The sequence below is a fragment of the Trichechus manatus genome, unplaced genomic scaffold (genome assembly GCF_000243295.1).
Source record: "Trichechus manatus latirostris isolate Lorelei unplaced genomic scaffold, TriManLat1.0 scaffold00187, whole genome shotgun sequence".
In the NCBI taxonomy this organism is placed as follows: Eukaryota; Metazoa; Chordata; class Mammalia; order Sirenia; family Trichechidae; genus Trichechus; species Trichechus manatus.
The window spans coordinates 431,941-449,189 of NW_004444123.1; the positions used below are offsets into that span (position 1 = coordinate 431,941).

At 42.0% G+C, this 17,249-nt stretch overlaps 1 protein-coding gene across 1 annotated transcript in view; it reads left to right on the forward strand.

Moving 5' to 3' along the window:
• USH2A (usherin) overlaps window positions 1-17,249 on the forward strand; it is a 551,884-nt gene that overhangs the window by 368,382 nt on the left and 166,253 nt on the right. The window contains exons 33-36 of the mRNA XM_012558807.1: window positions 139-343; window positions 2,694-2,891; window positions 3,447-3,601; window positions 6,153-6,351. Of these exons, the coding sequence (XP_012414261.1) occupies window positions 139-343; window positions 2,694-2,891; window positions 3,447-3,601; window positions 6,153-6,351 (757 nt within the window). The remainder of the gene's footprint in view (window positions 1-138; window positions 344-2,693; window positions 2,892-3,446; window positions 3,602-6,152; window positions 6,352-17,249) is intronic.

The following is a 17,249-nucleotide window of genomic DNA, read 5'->3' on the forward strand; positions in this document are numbered from 1 at the left end:
GGGGCAGTTCTACTCTGTCCTGTAGGGTCCCTATGAGTCAGAATTGACTTGACGGCAATGGGTAAGGTATAGAATGTATGTCTAATGAATCCGTAAAATGCCCTTCTTCCTCTCTCCTCACCCTACCACTTGACTTAGGAAACCAATCAATGCGGGACCCTCTGCCCAGCGTCTATGGAAGCAACCGCACATTGTGGCAGGTGTGACTTCAACTTCAGCAGCCACATCTGCACTGTGGTAAAAGGGTCTCCCAATTCCACAGAGCAGGCATCAAGTGAAGAAATATGTTCCTTTGCTGAAGAGATTGTTCATACAGGGGATGCAAACATATACTCCTTCACAGGTAACAGAACATGAGCTATCTGCCACCATTAGTACGGAGAGTGAAAACGTTCTATAAAACGCACATTTCTTTCACTCTGAACATCATCTGTCTCCTTGTCCTGATCTCAATTGATTCCATCATACTTTGAGGCCAGCTAGTTAGCAATTAAAGGCATAATATGGATTTGTTCAAAGTTAGTGGCTTAAGTATTTTTGAAGTCTAACTTTAAACAAGCATGAATACTGTTTTAAAGTTAATCTGTGGAGAAAAAAGAACAGAGAAACAAGTGACTTATAGGCCCTTTTCTGGTATATCTAGTCAATTTAGAATGAATTCAACTTTCTTTCTCCAAGTTCAGATGCAGACTTTTAATGAATGCAATGAAAGAATGTGGCTGTACTTGCAAGCAGAAAGGAGGCTGGAACCTGTCTGATTGCTCGTAAAACCTAGCAGCATTATTCTGAGAAGGAAAACCCAATGGTGGTGTTTTCCCCAAGATGGTCTGTCATCTTGGAAATAATACTCTTTGCAGTTATTAAAAATATTAATATCTGAGCACCATCTTGGCCATACTGAATTAGTCCAAAATAGTGGTTCTCAGCCCTGGCTAAGCCATGTGTGAGAAACACTGTAAAGGTTAGGATTAACTCCAAAATGTAGTTCTGTCATTTTTAAAATTTTTATTATTTATCCATTTACTTAAGTCCCTACAGAGTTTGTTTCTATATTTTGAAAAATATCAAATAAATAAATATGTAAAGGTATAAAGAGTTATATATATAGATATCTACACATATCTATATAGATACAGGTATACCAAAAACCCCTTTCCATCAAGCCGATTCCAACTCATAGCGACCCTACAGGAAAGAGTAGAACTGCCCCATAGGGTTTTCAAGGAGTGGCTGGTGGATTTGAACAGCTGACCTTTTGGTTAGCAGTCGAGCTCTTAACCACTGTGCCACCAGGGCTCCAGATATAGATACAGATATGTATATATATGCCATCCATCATCCAGAGTTAAACAGAATCCATTTAAGTGAGGTTAAATAAGCTAAGGTTAAATAAAAATACACTCTTTTATCATAACTCATCATTCGGCCTTTCTCAACCAATGCTGGGTAATAAGGCAAACCTCAAGAATGCAGAAGGTAAGGCTGAGGCAGGACGCTGGGATGAGAGGGGGCGGATGACAGAGGGAAGGAAGGAATGGAGATAGGGTTCATTGAACATCACTCAGGCCAGGTGCTGTGCTTTAAAACCTTACTTAAATTTACCCGCAAATCAATCACAGACATGATCATTCAACAGATAAGAACTTTGAGGGTCAGAACTGTACAAGTAGCTTGTTGTGCTAAAGGATACAGACTCAAATCGTACCATCTTCAGAGAGGGCTGGATGTAGAAGATGCTGTGTGGTACAGGAGCGCCTTTCAGAGTACTCCAAAACACCCTCCACCCACTCCTTCCACCCATATTATCTGTTTCTATCTTCCTGCTCATGGCCCAGGTCAGGATTCACATCCTCAGCACAGGCTTCCCAAGCCCACCCGCTCTCCTCTGCACTGCCTGGGCGCATCCTAACAGCGGTCACTCCTGTACCATGTCCCAGCCCCTCTCCTCTGCACAGCCAGGGCGCATCCTAACAGCGGTCACTCCTGTACCATGTCCCAGCCCCTCTCCTCTGCACAGCCAGGGTGCATCCTTACAGCGGTCACTACACTACCATGTGCCTTATACATTTGGACATTTTCCCATCCCTCCTATTAGAGGAAAATATCCTCATGACTAGGACACCTTTACTTAACTTCACATTATTATTTGGATTGAGGAAATCTGATGATTTAAAAAAAAAAAAACTTCCTGTCTATCTTAGTCATCTAGTGCTGCTCTAACAGAAGTACCACGAGTGGATGGCCTCAGCCAAGAGAAGTTTATTCTCTCACAGTCCAGTAGGCTACAAGTCCAAATCAGGGCGTCAGCTCCAGGGGAATGCTTTCTCCTTTGGCTCTGGAGGAAAGTCCATGTCATCAATCTTCCTTTGGTATGGGAGCTTCTCTGCGCAGGAACCTCAGGTCCAAAGGATATGCTCTGCTCCCGGCACTGCTTTCTTGGTGGTATGAGGTTCCCATGTGTCTCTGCTCGCTTCTGTCTTTTATATCTCAAAAGAGATCGGATTAAGACACTATCTAATCTTGTAAACCTCATCAGTGTAACCTCATCATAGTGACAGAGTTTACAACACATAAGGAAATCACATTAGATTACACAATCATACAGTACTGGGAATCATGACCTAGCCAAGTTGACAGATATTTTTGTGGGATACAATTCAATCCATGACACTATCTGATTTCTCTCTTTTCAGATGTAAACGTGGAGCCCTACACGCTGTACGAGTATAGGATCTCTGCATGGAATAGCTATGGGCAAGGAGTCAGCCAAGCTGTTAGAGTCAGCACGAAAGAAGATGTGCCACAAGGAGTGAGTCCCCCTCGGTGGACCCAAATGGATGAACTGGAGGATGTAATAGTCTTAAACTGGAAGAAACCAATACAACCAAATGGTATCAAACTGCTGTTAAAATAGTGATAGTGTAACCCACCCACCACTCCCACCACTCCCCCCACCCTGTGAACCTATAAGGAAGCCGAAATGAGTGTAATCTACATTTAATTGGCATGCATCTAACCACAAAGAATTATTTTCAATAAAAAGAACTTCAGTTTTGTGCCAACTATTCATTCACTTTGTGGAATAGCCCTTGTGAGTTTTAGCCAAAACAAAACAAAACTTCCTTGAATTTCAGCATAAATCTGAGCAACTTTCAACCAAGCAAAGGATGTTAAGAGAAGGTAGCATAGTTTTAACGTTAAAAGTAAATTTGTTTGGTGATAAGGACAAATAAATGTAAATGACTTTGATGATCTGTCTCACTAATCCCTCTCCTCCAAATAGTGAATATAATTAAGAGTTGTTTGATCATAACAATATAATAGCAAATTAAGATTAAATAATGCTATAGTATTCCATTTCTTCAGAACACTAGGGCATATAAGTCGATTGAAGATATTTGATATGACATGACACTAAAAAGAGCCATTTTCTCCTGATCTTTAAGGTCCTATTATTTACTACATTCTTCTCCGAAATGGATTTGAACGCTTTCGGGGAACGTCACTGAGCTTCTCTGATACCAAGGGGATTCAGCCATTTCAGGAATATTCCTACCAGCTGAAAGCGTGCACAGTTGCTGGCTGTACTGCCAGCAGCAAGGTAAGGGAAGTTTCCGGAAACCCTAGAAAGAGGGATCCAATGTGAAGACTGTACGAACGTCCAGGTCCCGAGTGATTTTTCCAGTGGAAAAAAAAAAAACAGTATCCCCCTCAAAGTCGTGACAAGTAGAGTTTTCAACTCTCACCTCCTCTGGGTGCTAATCATCATGAAGAGACCACTGGAAGAGAGATTTATCCAAACATCTATCCTTTATTAATGAACTCACAAGAAAACTTGAACCAATATAATCCTCTTTCACGCTTCTCCCCCACCAAATATTTTTCGGTGACTTTCTGTAAGTCCAGAGCCCTGGTGGTGCGGTGGTTAAGAGCTTGGCTGCTAACCAAAAGGTCAGCAGTTTGAATCCACCAAGTGCTCCTTGAAAACCCTATGGGGTAGTTCTATTCTGTCCTACAGGGTCGCTATGAGTTGGAATTGACTCAGCAGCAATGAGTTTGGTTTTTCTTTTTTGGTTTCTGTAAGTCCATACAAATTCCCAAGCCATTCCTCCATTGAATATGGGTTTCTATTTAAATATTGTACCAAAAACTGCCTGCCCTTGAAAATGGAGAGAAGGGTGGACGAACCTGACAAGACATAAACGTTCAGAGGCTGCTGCCATAAGCTAGACAAGAAGTGATGAAGACCTGGCCGTAAGCGTCAGGGGTAGGAATGGAGAAAATCAGAAAGATGCAAAAAATATTGGGGACAGAATCTACAGGGCAGTCAACCTTAAGTGGAGGCATAAAAGGGAAGAGTCAGAGATATTTTCAAGATGTCCAGCGTGAGCAATTTTTGGTTAATGGTGCCATTCTGCAAGCAAGTGAGAAAAGAAAAACGGAAGAGAAAAAAGTTAAAAATAAAATAATAAAAAAATTTAAAAGTTTAAAAACTTAAAGAGGAGCAATAGATCACAGGAAGGGTGGGGAAAGCAGATATTATTTGGCACTTTAAGTGAAAATGTCTAGTGTGATGCTGGGTTAAGAAGTAACTGGAGTTTGCTAGAAAGATCTACATGGGAAGTTGAAGCAACAGACTTGAGAATGGTCATCGAAGGAGGATATGTGGGAGGCAGTGGTGGTTCGATGGCAGAATTCTCACCTTCTATGCAAGAGACCTGGGTTTGATTCCCGGCCAATGCACCTCATGTGCAACCACCACCCATCTGTCAGTGGAGGTTTGCGTATTAGTGTGATGCTGAACAGGTTTCAGCAGATTTTCTAGGCTAAGATGAACTAGAAAGAGAGGCCTGGAGGTCTACTTGCAAAAATCAGCCAATGACTACCCTATGGCTCACAATGCCGATCTGCAACTGATCATGGGGATGGTGCAGGAATGGCCAGTATTTCCTTTCACTGGGTATGGGGTCACCATGAGTTGGGGGCCACCTTGACCACAGCTAACAACAACAAGGAAAGTCCATAGAATGACAAAAACACAAGACCATAGACAATGAGCACTGGAGGACGCTACCAAATGAAGAAAGAAAACCTACAAAGGAGATTGGGAAGGAACTATCAAATAACTTAGGAGGAAGATAAGGAAGGAGCCATTTAATGGTAGCCAACCTAGTCAGAGGAAGCCCTGCAGGAGACACGCTTATACACAGCAGCTCTTGTTCTCTTCATGCGGCTACAACTATACAAGAGCAGCATTTTCACACACTGTGCAAGAACCATCCCAATATAACATTCAGTCAAAATGATCAGCCGCAGTGAATGGGCGCAGCTTTTTATCCAGCAGACCACCAGAAACATCTCTGAGTGTGCCACCGTTTGGACAGATGGCGGTGAATTGGCCCCATCAAAAGTGATGGTCTAAATGGTCCTGGAACAATTCCGTGCCTTTTGCACAGACACAGCTCATACCTACAGATGCCGAAACAATTGGTTACAAAGTGAAATCAAAGTTAATTCTGTGGAAAGAAAAAAAAAAATCCAGGCAATTTTCGTTCAAAAACTGTATTTTGAGAATATTGAATAAATAGCTGGTTGATTTATCCTTTTCTCTTCTCATTTGGTTTTTTCCTAGAACATAGGTTCAGACACTGTAAAGTCATCCTGGATATCACAGGAAGAGCACAGAAATGTCCGCCCGTTGATTCTGTTCAAAGCACATTAGATGCAAGCAAGTTCAGATGTAGGTTTTGCACCATATTTACTGGTGCTTAAAATGTACAAAATCAGGCTGTTAAAATGCAAAGACACCGATGAACCATATGGAAGAGAGTTATCAAGAGTGCTCTAGTAAGACAGTCTACCAGCCAGATTTTACTCGTTTAAACTGAGGGCTGCACTCTGCCGTCAAAATTGTTGTTGAACCTGTTGTGATAAATGGTAGTCTGAGACTTATGTCATGTATTCAAGGTCAGATTTCATTGTTTAAATAGGATGGGAAGGAAAGAATAAAAAAAGAGGACTGCTTCTCCAAGCCCCTGCTAATGATACGCCAGGCCAGACAACACCATTTTAAAACAAAGGCGACATTCTCATTGATCAGGGTACCTAGTGTACTGTTACAATAAATTGCCGGTTAATTCCTCTGTCTTCAGGTAGCTGCAGCCACTACCCGAGGGGTTCCGGAGAGTGTCCTGCCGCCGAGAATCTCAGCCCCAAGTGCGGACACCTTGCATTTGAGCTGGAGCATCCCTGAGAAGCCAAATGGCGTCATTGAAGAGTACCAGCTCCTGCAGGCTGGGAAAGGGCTCATCTACACTGACACCACTGGCAGGAGGCAGCATACGGTCACAGGTGAAAAAAACCAGGAAAACCTACCCGAGGCGCCTGTCGTTGTGGTTAGTGGGGAAACGCATCCCAGGGGTGTGTGTCTGATATATGAGGTCGCTTGGAAAGGATTGTTCTCCTGACATATGGTCGGGTCCCACTTACCCACGCTAGCAGAAGAGCACACACTGGCAGCAGTGAGCCACAGCAGCAGACAACCTCAGAGGTCCTGCATATTCGGCTTTGATATGCATTAAGTGTAGGGTTTTTGCAACAAACTGAACTTTTTTTTTTTTTTTAGACAAACAATAAAATGCATTTTTATTCCCCAAGGATATACTGCTAGATAATGAGACTAGGATAGACAAGAATGTACTAGAAGGCAGGGGAAAATCCAGCCAGAGGCAGAAGTTTGTCCACTAAGAAATTAATACAGAGCTAGTTGACACTGAGTGGATGTGACTGTTATTACGATTAACAGGAATTAATAGACATTGTATTGTTTTAACCAATAACATTACTTACTATCATTGGTTTTAGTAATCTAATAGTACAGCATTATAGTATAATTTAGTAAGAATCTAATACTAGGTATTTACGAGTAGTGATTATAATAGTAGCTAACATGTTTTAGCTTCAAGGTCACTTATGAAAAGAAGGCTTTTCTGGCCACCCAGTCTACAGTGGATTCCCTAATGCACTGCCGCCTCATCTTGTTTTACATTCATAGTAGACATCTCACTGCCTGATATTTTCCTGTTTGTTTTTCATTTGTCTTTTGATTGCTTCTCCCACTAGAATCTGAGATCCAGAAGAGCAGGGACCTTGTCTACCTCGTTCACTACTATCTCTAAACCAAAAAACCCAACCCATTGCCGTCAAGTTGATTCCAACTCACAGCAACCCTATAGGACAGAGAAGAACTGCCCCTTAGGGTTTCCAAGGAGCAGCGGGTGGATTTGAACTGCCGACCTTTTAGTTAGTAGCCAAAGTCTTAATCACCACGCCACCAAGTTTCCACTGTGTCTCTAGCACCTAGAAAGTCCTTGTCACATCAGTAGGTGCTTAATAAATGTTTGTAGAGCAAATAAGTTTAATATGTGCCAAACACTGTCCTAATTACCTGGCATGCACTATATAATTTGATTCTCATCACAAACTATGGAGGAGGTAGAATTATTACTACCATTTTACAGAAGAGTGCTTTGAGAGAGTAAGTAGCTTAGTTCATGATTTGGGTCTGTTGAATCTTCCCAAACAGTGGCATAAATTTAGATTCAGAGAACACATGTCAGATATTATGAAATTTTACTTATCTGCTATTATCAGTCGCCTCCCTCCAGTGCCTCGTAAGTGAGAGCCGTTCCATTGGACCCGCGCGCCTTGCTTGGAGACGATAGCCATACCATAGATAAGAGAGGCACACGGAAGTACAGAAAGGCCTGGAAAAATGTGCCTGTCTTTTTCCTAAGAGGAAGTACAGGTTATACTAAAAAAAAAAAAAAGTTGCCATGGAGTCGATTCCGACTCATAGCGACCTATAGGGCAGAGTAGAACCGCCCCATAGGGTTTCCAAGGAGCAGCCGACCTTTTGGTTAGCAGCTGAGCTCTTAACCACTGCACCACCAGGGCTCCCAGGCTATACTATGCAGGTGGAAGAGTAAATTTGTGTTTTGCTCTTAAACTCTACAGTTCCCTGGCACACAGCAAGCATTTATTGACCCAATCTCCAGTGTTTTCCCAAAAATGCCCTAAGCCTGTGGAAGGGGCTTAATAAATATTTGTGGACTAGCCCATGGTCTCCCTTATCACAAGATCTGGAGTTAAATCATTGATCATGGGGATGGGGAGAGCCCTAATCAATTCAGATGATCAGATTTGTTCTTTATGTCTTATTTCAGTTAAAGTGAAAATCATCACAAGTGAACAAAATAAAGTTTTACGTAATAAAATTTTACATTTGTATCATGCTTTAGAGGAGCTCTGGTGGTTTGACTACTAACAGAAAGGTTGGCAGTTGGAGCCCACCAGCTGCTCCGTGCGAGAAAGACGTGGCCGTCTGCTTCTGTAAAGATTACAGCCTTGGAAACTGTGCAGGGGCAGTTCTACTCTGTCCTATAGGCTCGCTATGAGTTGGAATTGACTTGACTGCAGCGGATTTTTTTTTTTTTTTGGTTTATGGTACTTTATAATTTTAAATAACTGCATTTTTACTCATTTGATTCTCGTCACATCCCTGTAAGTAAGATATGTGAAGGCTGTCTTTAATGCCAACATCAGAGAGATAGAGAAGGCAACTAATCTACTCTGGGGTGTCCATCTGTAAGGAGATCAGAATCCTGGTTCATCAAAAAGAAGTTTCTTGCTTGCTGTGCTCTAGACGCTGGATTACAAACCAAACCAGTACCAGTTGCTGTCGAGTCAAATATGACTCATGGCCACCCCATGCATTGCAGGGTAAAACTGTGCTCTGTAGGGTTTTCATGGCTATGACCTTTTGGAAGCACATTGCCAGGCCTTTCTTCCAAGGCACCTCTGGTTGGGTTTGAACCACCAACCTTTGGTTGGTGGCCAAGCACTTAACGGTTTGCACCACCCAGGAACTCCATAGATACTACAGGAAGTGCTCTGAAGCAAGATTCCTGCTCTTAGAAAGTTCCTAGTCATAGAGTACATGGACAAGTCAAGGGCTAACTGTAAATACAGTGTAATGGGTAAGCTCTGGACAAGATGCAATGGTGTAAATCAAAAGAATGGTTTGTAGTGGGCAATGGAATGTAAATTACAGAGTTTTGGAAATCCAGTGAAGGCACATTAAGACTTTGTACTAGTAAAGGTTTCACAATAAACCAGGATATAAGGCTAAGGAAATTTCTTCTTCTTGTACTATCTATCTGCCATTGAATTGTTGCCAGACACACTGATTTGCATTTTTTTAGAAACTGGCATTTATACTCCAACAGCCCAAATTCAACTCAAATGTTCAACCCAACAGGATTGATAGCCTCATTAATTGTAAAATAATGGCAAGGAGCTTTCTTTAAACACCTTCCCTCCACTGGTTCTTCCTTTCATTGTCATTTTTAATGGATACTTTCATGTCAGGGAGGATTTCATACACAGAGCTTGATGGCAGCAATCCGCTTTCATTAGAATAAGTATACTAAAGTTTTTCCACATAATTTTAATTCGTACGAAATCATAAAACTCTATTCTGTCTTAAATAGATGAGAGGGTACTTCAGCTGGCTAATACAGCCCTAAACAGGGAGTTCTTTGTGAATGAGGACAGAAACCCCCATTCAGCAAAATCTTACAAAGTACAGAACCTCCTCGACGAAGTTTCGGTGGGGCAAGAACGGCGCTAGGCATTAGAAAATCTAAAACCTGAGATCTTAGAATGTAAGCATTTCGTCTGCCAGACGGAACTCAGTTCTGTGGTTAGCTGACTGAGCAAATACGGCTCAGAAGGGTTTTATAATGTGAATGACGGTTCTATTGAGTTCATGGAATGAGCTAAAATAATCAAATCTATTTCACATTCCATCTTAGATGTTTGATCGAAGAGCCTGCCTGAACCCCTAGGGTGACTGTTTTGATTTTCTCATCATTTCCAAAACGCGGGCATTCCGCTAATGAAGCTGTAGCGCTCGTCTTCCTGGAGCCTGCAAATCTAGGTCTTCAGAGGTGACAGAAGGGAACGTGGGCACCTTGCCTCAGCCCCATTGTCTCCATGCTTACTTTTAATTACATCGAAGCTTTGGAAACATGATCCTGTAAATGCTTTGTGGGAATAGTGGCGAATGCACTCATCACGTGAAATCCATAAATTGCTCATAATCCTCTCAAGATGTTAAAAAAAGCATTAAGTAATTGAAGACAGGAAGTCCTCGGTTAATTATTTAGAGGTGTTATCAATGCTTTAAGTAAACTGCAGCATTTTCTACTATCTCAGTGAGCTGAATACCGTGGGGATGACGGAGCGGCAGCCAGCGACCTCTCACAGTCACTCATGCAAACAGCACGTCAGCTTGTCAATAAAAGACCGCTCACATCGTTTATTACTGAACACATTCACCCTCCTGCACAGAGCATTCTGGGTGTCGGCCATGGCATCCTTTCCCTTCGGTTTACCCCTGCCTTATAGATGGGCCCCCCAACAAGGGCAGTAAGGTGGAGGAGGGGGTAAAAAGATTAACTAAATAGGGCCACCGAGAGAAAAACGTATTAAGCACGTCCTTTTTAGCAACAGGTATGAAAAGGGCCTACGTGTCTTTTCACCCTGGGGAAAATGTTTTCAAAATAATTAATTAAAATATCTCATCATTGCATTTCACTCCAAAGTAAATGCCCCCCAGCATTAAGCTAACGAGGAGATAGGACAATATGCCTTCCTTTCTCGTCCCCTTAGAAGCCCATGAAGATCTCGTGGGCTAAGTAGCTTCAACTCTAATGATGGGGTTGTAGCAGAAAGCATAATGCTCATAGTGAAGCAGATATCTAACACATCACTTCTGGGAAAAAAAGGAACACAATTTGTCCATCGTTATAACAAAACATAGAAATTCTTCATAAGGGGATTTTACATTTGTGAGTCCTTGGGTGGTACAAATGGTCAAGCGCTCAACTGCTAACTGAAAGACTGGTAGTTTGAGTCACCCAGAGGTGTCTTGAAAGAAAGGCCTGGTGATCTGCTTCCAATAGGTCACAGCCTTGAAAACTCGATGGGCACGGTTCTACTCTGCAACACACAGGGTCACCATGAGGAGAAAACAAAACACAAATCATGTGTACCGATAGCATCCCCCACTCTCTTCTCATCGTATTTATTACATCTGATGATAATATCCTTTTTGTTGTTTCAGATCCTCAACTAGTAGGTACAGTTTTTTAAGGACAGAGACACTGGCTTCTTGTTTGTCATTAAATCTTTGGTACTTATCACAGGACTTAACATGTTTTCATCCCACTGCCGTCAAGTCCATTCAGACTCATAGCGACCCTGTAGGGTTTCCAAGGCTGTAAATCTCTACAGAAGCAGACTGCCACATCTTTCTCCTGCAGAGCTGCTGGTGGTTTCGAACCGCCGACCTTTCATTTAGCAGTTGATTGCTTTAAACACAGCACCACCAGGGCTCCTTAAACACGTATTAAATGTTCAAAAAAGTATTTGTCGAATGAATGACTATTGAATAGTAAACTAGAATCTAAACAACTACATTCTGTTTTGACTGGATATAAAAATCCCAATGTAACCACAGGGACGTCCTAGACTAGACTGGCTACATAGTTTGTTGAGATGGGTGTGAAATGAAAATGAAGGGACCTTTGTTCAAAAATCATTAAGAATTTCAAGAAGGCAGCAGCAGAGCCTTAAACCAAGTGCTAGGCCCCCTCAGCTCAGGGCTCCAGGACTGCAAGGAGCACATGCCCAGGGAGCCAGCCCTGGTCTCAGGCAATCTGGATTTATTGATGGCGCATTTTTTCAACTGAAGCAGATAGGAGGAAATCTAGAATGGTGACGATGTTCTCAGAACAGCTCCAGAACTTCTGAAGTTTCGTATACCTGCTGTAGGCCATATCTCCCCCACTGACTACCTGACCACTGATCACCAAGAATGGGACCTATGAAAACAGGTAGGGCAATTCACTTTATTTTCATTTTTCCAACCCTGAGATAAACTAACTTTGTGCCTGACTACTTGCCAAAAAAAATGACGTCAACCACTATTTCTCCCTTTCTTTAAACATTTTTGTAGATGCAGCCTAGACACTGATATTTAAAGACAAATAATTTCCCCTGAAATCCCACATGTTCCAAGAGCAGTTTACCAGGGCAATCGCTAGTTCTGTTTTGTCCCCAAAGTCCTGACCAGCTCTTGCTCTCTCTGAGGTGGCCTCGTGGTCATGTATTTGAGCAGCGTCAGACTTTGCTGTCACCTGATACTACATTTGGCTTCTAAAGAAGGAAATTCTGCCTGAATATTTAGAGAAGAGGCCTGAGGCTAGTACAACACTGAACTCCAGAAAAGGAAAATATTTACTAATATGTTGTAACTAAAATCAAAACCAAGTGACTCTCCATGGTGACTATCTTAAAAATAGTCTTAATGTTGATATATTTAGAAAGAGCCTCTGCTAAGTCTGGAACTCATTTAGGAAGTGCCGCTTGAGTGGAGACTGATTACCAAGAGGTTGGGTTCATGGGGCTACGCTGTGACCTAGTGTTTCACAGGAAATACAGAGTTAAGAATGCAAATAAGCTTGCAGCAATTACTCCCTGGAGAAAATCATGACGTTTATCTCACCGCCATTTGCAACGTAAGGGTCCCTTCATTCTGGTATTTTGACTTCTGATTCACGGGAGATATCAATGTTAAGATTCACCAACTGAATCCATACTTTGGAACCTGTATACAGGAAAAGGACAGAGACAGTGGCTGTTCATGGAGGAGCAAGAGATTGGTTAGGCCAAGTGGGATGAGATCTTGATGTATGGTGTTGTCAAGAAAAGGGGGCCTCTAATATCGGTGCTCCTGATATATTTCTACTCAAATTCTGTAAAGCAAATCATAAATGCACCTTGTCTCTAAAATAATTCTGTGATGCCTTAGTGTATCAGTTTGGAACATCCATATTTTCAAATAGAATCAGATTAATGTGTAGTGGAAGACTGATATAGCTCTAACATCACAGTGAATGCCCGAATTTCCGGGATATCTCCATAGGCAGAGATGCTCTGGAGAGGATCCCTTAGTGAGATCCCAGGCAAGCAGGTGATGCAAACAATTACGTGCTCAACTACTAGCCGAAAGGTGAGTGTTTTGAACCCACCCACAGGCGCCTCAGAAGACAGGCCTGGTGATCTGCTTCTGAAAGATCACAGCCTTGAAAAACCTATAGAGAAGTTCTACTCTGCTCTCATGGGGTGGCCATGAGGTGGAATCAGCTTGAGGGCAACTAACAGCAGCACTGTCACCGCGGCAGTTTTAAATCAGGTGGGCGGGGCCCAACATCCAGTTTGGACCAATTGGAGTCAGGACAAGTTGCTCACCTACAAAATGATGAGTTACGGTGCTTGATATCCACCCAGCAAAAACTTTTTAAAGTGACCCAGCCTCTCAGCACTTGAATTAATGAGTAACCATGCTGATTGAAGGACTTACGGAATTAGGTATTGTTTAGGATGGTGGCAAGTCTTTACACAATACCAGATGGCGCTGTAGAATAATTGGCTAAGTCCTTTGAAGTCGCACTTGCTGTCTGAAACCGTAACGGACCAAGTGCCTGTTCCCGACTGTTTTTCTGAAGATTAAGAATTAGAAGTAAGCCGTTTGTTATAGTATATGCATCAAATGTAACTTGCATAAGCCTGACTTTCGTTTTCCAGATCATATTTTTATGATCCAGAGGCAGACTTTTCCAGTCCCTTTTTAACACGCATTTACTCTTGAAAGTGATGTTCCTTGAAAGTGTAATTGTAATGAGTTTGGTTATAGTCCGCCTCCTTCCTTTAACAGAGAACATGATTCCCTGTAGGGAAGTTCAGGTAATTTGCAGCCACAGTCATCCCCACTAAGCTGAAATGTTAAATACTTTGCCTTTCTCCATGCATTGGCCTTTCTCTGCCCCACAGTCGTTACTGCCTGCTCTTCAATGCTGAGCACTTGAGTGATGTTTTCTTTTCTCCTTTTACGCTTCGACTTCAGATTAAGTTACAGTCAGAACAGTTCCTCTGAGACATCTCTTTATCTCCCTTGTCTCATCCTGGTCAATTCACGAGTAGGTTTCAATTGGTGTGCTCTTCCCATTGCCTGTTGCTAAGATTTCATGTATATCTCATTTTAAGGACTACCGAGAGGGGCTTACTTAAAATGACAGCAAAGTCCAGTTGAAATGTGTTGATTTTAGTGAGTTTCACAGCATCATATGCATGGAAGGTCATCCAGTTCATGTAAATCATCTACGCCAGATGGTAGTTGGTGCTCTCCTTGCAGACTTTTCAAGCCAAGCCTGTTAGTAATCCAATCCTCTAGCAATACGAAAAATACAAGGTATAAGAAATAGAGTGTAAAAAATCACAGATTCGAATGTTGCCTGAATACCCCCAAGGGAGTCTGCAGCCCAGTGAAGCGGTCTGCACTATCCTGTCTGCAGTGTACAGACTTGGAAACCGAGGCAGCTAGAGGTCAGAAAACTCACCCACGGTGACAGTTTGTAAGTAGGTAAGTGTTAGGACTCAGTCTAACTTCAGACTCCACACTCTTAACCAGTACACTGTCCTGCCTCAGTACGTGACTTCTTGTAATGTTCCAACTGAAAATGTGTAAATATATATTCCCACTTGCACTTTTTAAAATTACTGCAAATTTCACAGGACTTCGAGCTACCTTTGTTGCTGTGTTCCTCACAAGGCTTGGAAGCCTGACCCATCTGCTCTGGGCCACGTTTTTCAGCCCTGCCACACAGATGTGAATCCTGACCTCACTCCTTCTTAGCTCTGTGATCACAAGCGACTTCCTCCACCTCTCCATGCCTTGTCTTCCTTGTTTGTAAACCAAGCAGACGGTCACACGTACCCCAGCAGTAAGTGTGGCCATTGGTTGTATTCACATTTGTAAAGGGCACAGAAGAGGACCAGCAGGTTGTAAGTAATCAACAAACGTCAACTAGTATGTTAGTTATGAAATCTGGTAACCAACTCCCTTGAAAATAACAGCATTTCTCATAAAATATATTTAGTTGATGTAGAGTCCAGAAAACTGAAACAGGAGTTAAAATGAAACAACAAAAAGTCTGCGTTTTTTTCCTACTTTATGGTTTTTTTTATTGACTTGATGCTTGAATTAAATCCTTTGAGTATATTTCTTTCATTTTAAAAGGAGTTGCAGTGATTTCCACTGTTTTCAGATCTTTCCAATGCTGTGTAATCTTCAGAGGGAAGGCATTCATTGGCTAATTTCAACGTGAGGCTGTAGTTCCTTTCTAATGACCAGAGCTGGGGCTCCCCTACTCCCAGCTCGGTATACTCATACACTGTGTGAATATTTGGTTCTCTGAGCCTCAGTCTTCCCGTCTGTTAAACAGGAATAACACTTCCTGTTCTGGTGAGATTTAAGATGAAACCTCTTCACATAAGCAAAGGAATATTCATGTTGTTGCTAATTCTCTCTCCCGTGATCTTGTAACTCTTTCTAGCTTGTAGAAAAGCAGATCATCTACGACAGGGTAATACCAGCTGCTTGTGGTTCCCACATGTAACGTACAGGATTCTGAGCCTGTGCTTAGGCGTGTGACACCAATAATAACTATAATGATGGTATCATCTAGAATTCTTTTTGTCGTAAGTCACGAGCTTAATAAGAAAGGGCATTTATTGACTCATAAAACTAAAAAGTCAGGTGTAGACTTTAGGCACGGTTCACTCAAGGGTACCAAATGATGTTTCCAGGACTCAATTGCTTTTCATTTCTCAGCTCTTCTCCATTCTCAAGCTCTTTGTGGGTAAAAAAAAAAGGACAAAAAAATTACCAGCCGTTAAAACAGAAGTTCTGGTTCTAGGTCTAGCTTACATTGGCCTGAGTTAGGCCAAAGACCAAAGCTGCTGACTTGGCAAATGGACCATGGAGCTCTGACTTCCCAGCTGGGTCAGGGACACTTCTCAGTCTCGGTGCAGTCACCTCTGAATAAAGCACAAAGCCTGACAGTGGCCAAAGACCCGTTCTCCAAGAAAAAATTGAATTTTGTTATAAAACGAACAAATGGACCCTGAAGATAAATATAGCAGATGTGGAGTTACATGACACCCTTCCATAAATGTCAATTGAAATGAGCCTGAGTGTTTCTACCCTTGGCCCTGTGTGGACCTTTTAATGTGGTCAGCACACCACATGCCATACTGTCAGGGGAAGACAAACACTTTCCCGGACAAACTGTCAGGAATTAGGCTGAGCCTTCACGCTTCCCGCCTTCACTGGTGGCCACACACCTCTGCAATCCTTGTTGCCCTTCCCCGGTTCACCATATCCACTCTTGTTGGTCTGATGATGTATATGAATTCCTCTGACCGTCTGGCCCAGGTTTTCTATTCAAAGCTGGGTTCTGTGTCCCCTTTTGATTTTTGTATCCCCAACACCTTCCAGAGATACACATTTCCTCTGGGCCCCAGACTTTGCTGGGCCAACCCACCCATCTAATTTAAACGTCTGTAACAAACTCCTTTGACATGCCTTCCTCAGTCTATCAACAGTTCCTAAGGGGATAACCTGTCCACTGTTGTAATATCTCTAAATAGCTGTCTTCCAGTGTTCCGGTCTATGTATACAAAGGAGGCCACATGACTTGCTTCCAGAAAGATTCTGTAAAGAAATGACTACTTCTGTTTTAATTTTTGTATATATTAAATTGCCTTTTAGCCACTGTCCTCATTGCAAATATCCTCAATCATCCAACTAATCTTATTATACCTCTGTGATGATGAATTTTGTCTTCTTTCATCCAAATGCCTATCCTAAAAATTTTTTTCAACAGTCACTGCCTGTGTGAAATAGACCAGACAAAACTGCGGAAGAGAATTGAGTCTATTATTTGTAAAATTTCCAAAGAAAAAAATAATATCTTCACTTTTATCAGCTATAATGAAGTCTGCCACTCAGAAAATTCTAGAAAATACCTATTGCTTACAAATCGTATTAATTTTATGATTATTTTACTAATATTCTGCAACTAGAGAATAATCTCCTGCTCAGTGCAGTATATTCTGTGGGCAAGCATACCTATGGGATTATGAAGAAGGACTTGTTTGTTCAGGTCACACATGTGCTGGACATGATAGCACCATTGCCCTGCCATCCTTGAAGGGCACTTTTGTGTGCTCTATCTTCTTTAAACAATATTTAACAAACATTATTGGACACCTCAACTAGC